Raw genomic sequence first — 11,022 nt, 5'->3', positions numbered from 1 at the left:
ATGTGACACACAGGTGTGTGAGTATTCTAGATTGCTTTTCGTGTAATTATGACTTGATCTGTTTGAATTGTGTGAAGGTGTTGCATTCATTCTTAGGGATGCACTAAACTTAGATAGTTATAGAAATTATATATATAAAATCAATATTTTACTCTATGAGTCGAACGCTCATTCCTATTCACCTATTTTTCCAGGATACAGGAGAGTTTATCCTTGTGTTTAACCTGCTTTCTACCTCGCAGGTGTACTAGCTGTTATTTTTGTATTTTGTATTGTTAAATTTAAATTCTAGACCTCCGCATGTGTAGAACCATTTTACTTAGCTTGAGATTGTAAGATTAATTATTTTGAAATTGTAAACTTATTAATCTATGTATGTGGAATGAGTGGATGGATGATCATGCTAGATGAGGGAGTTGGACTCCCATTTGATCTTATATTGAGTTGTTGACAATTGTGAGGGAGAGCTGAGCTCCCCATATATATGCATATTGTGATCACAGGTCGGTAAGCTAAAAACTCTCCGTTGGATGGTCCAGCTTATGCCAGGATTTTGTTCGCTTGATTTCTTGAAAATGGGATTATACATGGGCTTCAAGGTTGGGCTAATGAATAGTTAGACTTACTACGGGTTTTGGGGGCCTTATACTGACTCAAGTCTTAGTGCCGGTCCGACCCATGTTTTGGATCGTGATAATAAAAATCATAAAAATCAAAATGGAATTATGAATTATATAATATTATTTTTATTCATCAAAATATATAATTAAAAAACTAAAAAATTTATTTACATAGAAATTGATTAGTACATGTTAAAATAATTGATTTAGATTTGTTAAATATAGGTTACATATTAACTTATTTTCACTTTCTCTAACTTTTTGATAAAATTTTATTATATTGAATTATTTTATCATTAATATTTACATGATTTTTTTTAATTATTTTATTAATTTTTTATAATATAAATTTATAGAGAGTAATAATTATGAACCATCAAATCACAAATTCTATGTTGTAAATATCTAATTAACTTATTATATATACATAATATATTCATTTTATTCACCTATGTATTAGAAGAAACCTATTTATTTGTTAAACAAATTAATTGATGAGATATTAGAGAAAATTAATTATTATCCTCTAAATCAATTATCATAGCTTTTTATTAAAAATAATTTCAAAAAAAGAAAGAAAATAAAGCAGAATGGATATCATTATTAAAGGTTACCTAAATTATCAAATATTTTAAGAGGTTAATTTTCTCGATATTTCTTTTCTCATTTTATTGCCATTTGCACAATTATTTTCATATAATTTTATTCATTTGGTAGATATTTAATTGGATCACAAAAACTGATTCTTGTAAAATTTTATATTATCTTATTATGTTTATAATATTTTATTTATATTACTATAATTGATTAATTTAATATTTTTTATTAATTTTATTTTCTTATAATTTTTGAATTAATATTAGATAGAAATAAAATATCGCAATGTTAATTTGATATTATGATTAAAAAATAAATTTATTTATATATTGAAAATAATTAAATTATGATAATATAATATTATATAAAAGTTATATATGGAAAACTTAAATTATAAGTGTGTACAATAAATAAAAATAAGATGCAATGCTCGTTATAAAAAAAGTTATTTTAAAATTTCAAAAGACTAATTATACTTGATCTTTTTTTTTAAATTATTTTCTCACTTTCATTAATAAAAAATTTATTTTTTAACAGTATATTATATTGTAGATAGATTTAAAATTGGGCTAATAATTTTAATAAATTAAAAACAAAGACATTTAATTATAATTTTGTCAAACTTCAAATTCAGTATAATTTATTCTAAAATTTAATTGAAATGAATCAATTTTGGACTCTATATTCGCCGGACTTAAGTGCAACTGAAAATAAAATATTTTATGAAAATTTATTTTTAATTATATTATTTAAATCATGCATTTTTTTAAAACTTTTGTTTTTATTGAAATTGTAAAATTATTTTAGTTTTATTTTTTTACCTAAATTAGTCAAAATTAAAATGTAATTATAATAATTTCATTAAATTTTTCAATAAAAAATATTTTTTAATTTATCACATTGAACAATAATTTGAGAATACAAAATTATTTATTTTTATTTTTAATAGATATAAAATAAATAAAATTTGTTTGTATATAAAAATAAAATTTAAATTTGATTAAAAATATTTTTTTGTTAATATAAATAATTTAAAAAATGCTATAAATTTATGATCAACAATGTGGTTCATCTACTTGAATTAGATTAAAAATTAAAATTCTTAATTTAATATGTAGTTAATTCTAAATTTTTATTTAAATAATTATATATTTATTAATTTTATTAAAATAAATTAAATAATTTTTAATGAATCAATAATGCTAATAGGCTTATAATTATAGAATTACTATATTAAGAATTATAATATATTTTTTTAGTATAAGTAGAATTATTAATAAATTAATATTTAAATTTTAATTTATGTTAATTATTATAATATTGAAAATAAAATTATTACGTATTTAGTAACAAATAATTTCATCGCTAAAAGTTATTCGTAACAATATAAAATATTATAAAATTAGCATAATAAAAAATTTAACGATAAATTTTCTGTTGCTCAAAAATTAGCGACGATAATATATAAAATTATTAAAATTATTAGCAACGAATTTTCTGTCGCTAAATAGTATTAGTGACGAAGTTAAATGGATTAGTATGTAATTGTCTTCAAAATGTATTATTGGCAATGAATTATTTATTTATTGCTAGAAATATATATTTTTTTATATTTTATAAATAATAGATAGATTAATTAATTTCTTATTTTATTTAATTATTTTTTATAAAATTTTATATTTTATTAAAATTAATTAAAAGTAGAATTAAGAATTTTAAATTTATATAAATTTTAAAATTAATTTAAATAATAAAATATAATTATAATTTATTTTAAAAATGAATGATAATTTTATTCTAAAAAAATAATAAAAGACAATTTAAATAAAGTTAATATTTCTTTTACTTTATATATTTATATATAATATAGATAAATTAAAATTTAAATATGTTACCATTATATATCTCTAAATTATGATATCATATGTATAATTTACAAAAAAAATTCTTGGTACTTTTTATTGTGTCCGAGTTTAACTTGTTCTCAACTACAATATTTACATTAAAAATTTAAGTATTTATTATATATATATCTTAATTAATTATATAAATTTAAATATTTAATTTAATAATTATTAAATTTTTTTTATATAAAGTAGAGTTTATATTATATAGACGCTGGAGAAAATCATTTTTGGGAGTTGAAAGTGGCTTAGCCCGGCTAAGGTTGTGTGAGGCTTTCTCCAACATCTGTGTTCTTTTTATGGGCCACCTAGCCCACTCATTATCATTTTGATCTCGGCCCGCGATACCAGTATCTCGCTATATTAACCTGCCAAACCCTAAACCTAGATTTCTCATTCGTTGCTGCATATATTTGTCAACGCTTCGATCTAGCTAGAGAGCTACAATCCCCGCGCAGCAACAGCAACAGTTGAAGAAGCCCCCATGGGTAAAGCTCGAGCACCTCACTGCTCTGATTATGCGGCGCTTATTTGTCAATTGAGGCTAACAATATTCTCTTTTAAATGGTGGATGTTTGATTTGCAGGAAAAGTTCATGGATCTTTGGCTCGTGCTGGTAAGGTGAGAGGCCAAACTCCCAAAGTGGCCAAGCAAGACAAGAAGAAGCAGCCACGCGGCCGCGCCCACAAGAGGATGCAATACAACCGCCGCTTTGTCACCGCCGGTAATGTCTCCTATGCTCATCTTTATTCGTTTTAGATCCAAAGATTTGTCCATCCAAATTTCAGGGGGAAAGAATAGGCTTATGGTGTTGTTTCTGCAATATTACAGACGGGAAAATATATTATTTATGTGATCATGCTCTTTCTGTTAGAACTTGTATTGGCAAACCATGTTAACAAAATGGATTCTGGTAGACGGTTCATAGGAATGAGAATTCCGTGTATAAGGCATCGATTTGTAGAATAAAGGTCTTTTTTTGGAAGCCTTTTATTTGGTTTAGTGTCTTTTAGTTTTAATGTCAAATGCGGCATTTTGAATTGAGTTGAGTATGTGCACTACTTGGCACTTGTTACTAGGAAAATTTGGGCAAAGTCACGAAATTTGATATATAAACTGTAACTGCTTTGAATGATTTATATATAGGTTCTAAAATTTGATTTTCTCTTTATTGTTTTACAGTTGTGGGATTCGGCAAGAAGAGGGGACCAAACTCTTCTGAGAAGTAACTTTGACAGGATGACGAATTATTAAAGTTATTATTAATGTAGGTGGAGGCTGATATTGGTTGTTTGCCTGTTTGGATGATTTTTCTTGTGTTTTTTTTTTTTTAAGTATCTGTCATAGCCTGTTGAATTTTTGATATTCAGTCTCAAACTATGTTGAGCATATGCTCTTTTTATTAATTAGGATGATGCGATTTTGCTTCCAAACTATGCTGTATTTTGTCATGGCCTTGGTATCAGCTATAATTCCTTTTATGAGCTTTCATAACTGTCAAAAGTTCGATTGTTCTCATAAATATGGAAGATTGACCTCAAAAGTGTGGAAGATTGATGGGTGATTTTATCCATTTTCATTGCCATTTATATATCTATTGCATTCTCTCCCCTAGGAAGTAAAAGAAGAATTGGAGAATTTGATCACTTATCCTATGGAATTGCTGCAACGTTTGTGGAAATTTAGGTGTGTTTGCATGTTTGTTTTGTTTTTATTCTGTCACCACCTTCAGAAGGTGTGAACGAAAATTTTAGTAATTGGTTGAAGTTGATTCGGCATTCATAATGAACTCTGTAAATGGCTTAGAAAAGTAGACTAGCAAAATTTTGTGCAATGCGGGACAACTGGGATGGATGTGATGTGGGTTAATACCCCTATTTATTTAATTCAGAATAATTAATTATACCATATATTTTTAAACCTCATTTTTTTCCTTTTATCAAAATTAATCTACTCTTTTTTAATTTATTATTGCATTTTACATTTTGAATCTTAAATAAGTTTTGTTTAATTATTATTAATCACTTATTTTTTTTATTAACATTATATAGTATGTTGGTTGTTTTAATTAGTAGTGTTCATGGTTGGGTTTGGGTTCAAGTTGGCTCCAAACCGACCCAATCTAATATACATCAATTATTCTAATCTTGTAATGCAATCCGATTCCACCTGATGGCAAAAATCTGTTGGATTGAATCGGTTGGGTGAGTTTTATTTTGGATAAAGGTTTGTTGTGAATTGGTTAGAAGAGACACTGCTTTATTTGGGAGGCTAATAAAATGTCTAATATCTAATTCTCTTTCTTCTTCAATTCATTTACTGTTCATATCTTTTATTTTATTTTATTTTTCCTTCCTCAAAATTTTATTCACATTTCTTTCCATTTCTTCAATTTGGGAATTCGTTCTTGTTTGTAAATTTTTTCTTCTTGTTTCTTCAAGTCTCGAATTTGTTCTTGAGTTTTAAACCTATGGATATGGTGGAGGTAGACATAAGCGAGTAATGGGTTTAGGCTATAATTGAGGCAGAAATCAATTTGCCTATGTTGTGATATTGCTATTCATCTGAGATGTGCCAGCAAATACTTATTTTCTAGTTGGGTTATTGTGATGTGTCAATGTTACAATCTGTTGTAGCGATGCTATGTGTTGATGTTGTGTTCTCTTGGTCTCCATATTTGAGTCTTGGTCAGGGCAAACAAGTTTGGTCATTTGGGTTCTTTTGTCTAGCATTGGAACAAGCCACAAATCTACTTCCTTTGATAGTTCAATTGGCAATAAATCCTTAAGTTTTCTTCTGCCTCGAATATGAACCATTTTATTTCATCCTTAAATGTTGAATTTAAACCCTTCTTTTTCTTCTTTGACACTGTACAAAAGTTTTAAATTTTCTAAAAAATTATTTATATTTTGTTGCTCTGGAGATTTAAAGTCTATAGGGGATTACTGCATTTGTATAGCTTGGTGAGATTTTCTTAAAGATGTGATATTACTGTGGAGTTGATAAAATTAGAGCCTAGCATTTTAGAATTGGATATTCATTAGTTAATTCTTTAAACCAGAATATTTGAATTAAATAATTTAAATCGATCCAATATTATATTTAACCGGCTTTATTGGTTTTTGTTGGTTTGGGTTATGCCAATTCGTGAATAGCCCTAATTTTAATATATATTATAAAGATATTAGCAAGATTTAATAAGTTGGTTGTTTAATATGAAAAAAAAAAGAATATTCATAGGTGGCAAAATGTAATTAAATTTGAAATCAGAATATGAATTGAATTAAAAAAAAATTCTCAATCAACGCATTTAATAAGCATCTCTTATTAGTATACTTCAATTTTTAATTAAAATTTAAAATTATTATTTATTTCTATCATGATTAGAATTTTTTCAATTATTTATATTTACCTATTTAATAGTAATTAAATTACGATATTAATATGTCATATGCCTTTACAATTTCTTTCAATTATCTCCAATTTTGTATCCACTTAGTATACTAATTAATTAATTAATTAATCAAAATTTTACTTCTTATATGCACCATATTATTTCAATTATATTCATATTTTACATAAATTTATATCACCAAATGTGACGAAATACATATTGACTATATATATATATAATGAAAATATTTTCTCTTTCATATGCTATTTTATAAAATTTTATATTATTATAAAAAAATTGATAAATCTATTAATTTTTTAAAATTAATTAATTTATAAATGTAAATAAAATCTTGCTCGTATAGTGAATACTAATCCAGTTTTGCTGAATAAAACAATTGAAATCATCAATTTTTTATAATATATATATATATATATATATATATATATATATATATATATATATATATATATATATATATATATATATATATATTCACTTAAGAGCAAAGTATGTAACACCCCTGTATGTATAGTCCTGTATATTTTACTGTTTCGGTGACCACTATCAGTCCGGACAGTCAAGAGGCTGAGAATCAGAATTAAGCCATCTAGAAAAGCCAGAAACAAAACTTAATAGCCAGTACATGAAGGTAAAATAGAAAACAAGAAAATTAGGTATAATGGGTTAAATGAGCCAAGGCAACAGCGATGGGTGACCAAAACGGGAAGTGATTGCGAGGTCAGTTGCTGTCCTATTTTCGAGTGGGACATTGTGATACCGCAGGCTTAAGAATTATTGCGAAGCTAGGGGAAATGTGAAAACCATAGAAAAGAATAAAGAACTAGGTCAAATAATTAAATCAGACTTCCGAAAACAATCTAGCATTATTGGTAAAACGGATCAGATCGGTAAGGGACAATTCGGTCAATTTACCTTTAGAAGTGACTTTTGACCTAAATGTTTAATAAAGTGTAGGAAATTAAAATTTTAAAAATTAAATTCAAAGTGAAGAGATTATGGAAAGAAAAAAAAAAGAAAAGAGAAGAAAATGAAAATTAAAAGTTTTATGACATTAGCAATGTGTAAGCATGATGTCATAAATATAATTATAATTTAATTAAGTCATTTTGTGAATAAGTATATAAAGGATTAAAAAAAAAAAAAGGAAAAAGTCTTCTTCTTCAAGAGTTGGCAGCCCCACTCTCTCTTACTTCTCTCCTTCATTTCTTCCTTTCCTCCATTAAAGCTCACTTGGAGCTTTTATAAACCTTAAAATTAGCCATAATTTTCCTAAGCCCCAATACTAAAATTCACCCTTAGAGCTTGCTTACCATTTTGGGACACAAAAGAAGTGAAGTTGTGAAGGTTTTGGAAAGCCCACCAAAGAGGTTAGTAGTAGTTCTTCATCTCTCTCTTTATAATTATGCTTAGGCACCTTAAACAAGTTAGAAATTGTTGAAAAGTGAAAGAAAATAACATGTTAAGGAGCTTCATAAAATTTGGCCAGCCTTGGGATATTGGGGAAATGATGTGTTTTATTTCAATTGATCATGCATATAGGTTCAATTAAGTGAATAAATGTTATTAGAATACTTGAATTTCATAAATTGAATAATTTGCATAATTAGGGTTCTTGAACCAAGGGAAAATTGGGAAAAAATTGGGGAAAATTGGTAATTTGATTTAATTAGACCTACTTGAGGTTTTAAGTGACCAATTGGTATGTTTGGGAGTGCATGGGAATGCATGGAATGGAATTGAAATTGTGTAGGTGAAATAGCCAATTCTGGCAGTTTGACATTGGTCAACTCAAATGGCCATAACTGAAAATTGGTTGCTTCAATTGGTGTGAGGCCAATTGTAGATGAAAATTAAGACCCAAAGCTGCAATTTTTATGCAGAAACCCAATCCTAAAACTGAACACAAATTGGTGAAAAGTTAGTCAAATCCGGATTTAGGCACACTGCCCTGTACAAAACTGACCATATGAACAGTATTTGTTCAAATGGTCATAACTTGGTCTAAGAAGGTCCAAATGACTTGAATTTTATATCGATGGAAAGCTTAGACATAGCACTACAATTTTCATGATGAACAAAAATAAAAATTCTGACAATAATCCATCCGAAAAGTGAGCCTTAGTCAGGGCACCAAAGCTGCCGAACCAAATTCTGCTCAGAATTTCTGGGTTTGGAACCAATTCGGCCAGCCACCTTATAATTAATATAAATTGAGCTACAAAACTCCAAATGGAGTGATTCAAAAAGAGAATTAAAGCTAAGACATTAAGGAACAACTTTGATGAAGGAAAGTTGGCCAAATTCCCACTGTAAAAAGACCAATAAAATAGTATAAACAAGTGACCTAAAACTGAATTTTTAAAGTTTTCCTTAAGGAGATTAGAAATTCAATTGGCAATCAATGCCAACATAATTGTTATCCAAAATGTGGTATGTGGGTGCAATTAGAGTTAATAAACCTATTTAGTATGAAAAAGTCAACATTTTGATTAATTAGTCAAATGAATAGTAATAATCAACATACCACATACAAAGAGCTCAAAACTTAGGAGAAAATTATAAGAGAAATTTAGTATGCATATAATTAGTGTTGAATTAAATGTGGGAAATGGTTTAAATGAGTATTGAGACATTTCTAATTTTGTGTTTCAGTAGAAGCAGAGACAAAAAGGATAAGGAAAAAGTAAGTCAAGCCCTAGAGGTGACTCATACGAGGTTTGTGCACAATAAATTTTGATTTATTGTTTTCTACTTGAAAACTTGTTTAGATGTGCATTATGAACTATTTGTATTAATTATAGGTTTCGAGAAATGCTGTGTTGCCTAATTGTGAATTGAAATTTGAAATGAAAATTTGTTTAATGTTGGAATGAAATATTTGAATAACATGATTTGAATTGGTTTTGGATTCATACTTAGCATGAAAGTATCATTGTATTCCTCCTTCATTTATAGGGTTGGGATCCTCCCTCTCTGGCTTGCCAGTTGAGGTTGAGATCGAATGAGCACTCATGTAGCTAGCTAGCCACCTCCCTCATTGATTTTGATTAGTGGGGTTGAGATTGTTTTGTCGTGGTGTACAACACGACATTGATATGAAATTTTGTGTCATGACCTAAGTTGTGTATAGATTGACAATATTGTGATTTATAAATTATTTTAATGAAATGGTATTGTAAAAGTTGACACTAATTTCATTAAATGTGATTATGAAAGGATTTAAAGATGTGTTTCTCAATGTATGCTTTTATATTCAACTACTTTAAAATTTTATTATGCACCACTGAGTAAAAGTTACTCAGCGATGATTTTTATTTGCTGTCACAGATAGGGGAAATGATAAAGTAGCAGAGTGAACCGCTCTGGTGTCAGGAGGACATTTTGAGGATTTTTGTCCGGGTATATTGTTTATACCCTTATAATCTATTTTGATGTAAATATTTTGTTCATATGTATCTATTGTGTTAGTCGAGCAGTTGTACAGTAAATATTGTAATGACGCTATTATTGGTTTTCTTTCCTTGTATTTAAGACTTTTGTATGTAAATGAGTTTAAAAGAAATAAAATTGATGTTATTTTAAAATGTGTTGAATTGAGGATGGTTGGATATTGAAAATGTTTTGAGTTGGTGATGATTGAAATGAATTTGTGTTGAATTGAGACTTGGTGAAGTTGTGGTTGAGAAAAAAACTTTGGAAGTGTTTTATTTGCAAGATTTGAAGAACTGTTTTCTTAAAATACAGCCGGTATTCTGTCGAAATTTTTATAAAATTTGTAAAAAAAAAAAAAATCGAATTAACCAAAATATTCACTTATGACATAAACCTCACTTAAAGGCTTTTAATAATGTTTTAACATTACTTTTCAAATTGAATTTGTTTAAAATTCCTTATAGTGTATTTAATGGGTTATCGGTAGGCGAAATTCGATAATTCACTAAGTATACTACGGGATCATGTTATGCCTTACGGAGGGGTAAGGTGTGATAAAATATATCTAATTATTTTTATTTATAAGTGAAATTTAAATATTTAGTAAATTAATAACTTTAAATAGATATTATAAAAAGTTTATAAATATTCAATAATAATAATAATACTAATAATAATAATTGTAATATTATAACAAACGAATAATATTCTCAATCAAAATTTAACTATTTTAAAATTGTGTTTGTAAAAAAAATTCAATAAATATTACTAAAATATATGATAATTTGTTGTTATTATACTTTTATTGTAACGAGATAAAAGTCTAATATTTCATTAATATAATATTAGTACATGAATTAAAATTCATTTTATTATAAATAAAGTCATTTTAAAATTAGTTTAAGAAAGATAATAATAATTAATGCAAATTGAATAATTAAATAAGTAAAAGATTAAAATTATAATAACAAAAAAAAATAAAATAGTAAAAAAATTCTAAATTCATGTGTGAACATTTAAGTGGTTTAAAAATTAAAATAAATAAATAAAA

The 11,022-nt window shown here is 26.7% G+C and overlaps 1 protein-coding gene across 1 annotated transcript; it reads left to right on the top strand.

Moving 5' to 3' along the window:
* The first annotated feature begins 3,449 nt into the window (after positions 1 to 3,449).
* On the top strand, positions 3,450 to 4,554 carry LOC110635902 (40S ribosomal protein S30). The gene is made up of 3 exons (XM_058129699.1): positions 3,450 to 3,609; positions 3,708 to 3,845; positions 4,304 to 4,554. Exons 1-3 carry the CDS (start codon positions 3,606 to 3,608, stop codon positions 4,348 to 4,350), a joined length of 189 nt encoding a protein of 62 aa, XP_057985682.1. The 5' UTR covers positions 3,450 to 3,605; the 3' UTR covers positions 4,351 to 4,554.
* Positions 4,555 to 11,022: the final 6,468 nt, after the last annotated feature.

The sequence above is a fragment of the Hevea brasiliensis genome, chromosome 11 (genome assembly GCF_030052815.1).
Source record: "Hevea brasiliensis isolate MT/VB/25A 57/8 chromosome 11, ASM3005281v1, whole genome shotgun sequence".
Taxonomy (NCBI): Eukaryota; Viridiplantae; Streptophyta; class Magnoliopsida; order Malpighiales; family Euphorbiaceae; genus Hevea; species Hevea brasiliensis.
Note: the sequence above shows the minus strand (reverse complement) of the source record. Positions and strands in the feature narration are given on the sequence as shown.

Excerpts from the sequence above, each read along its gene's own strand:
- LOC110635902 (XM_058129699.1), top strand. Across the intron at positions 3,846-4,303 it reads CCGCCGCTTTGTCACCGCCG|TTGTGGGATTCGGCAAGAAG; the intron begins GTAATGTCTCCT and ends ATTGTTTTACAG.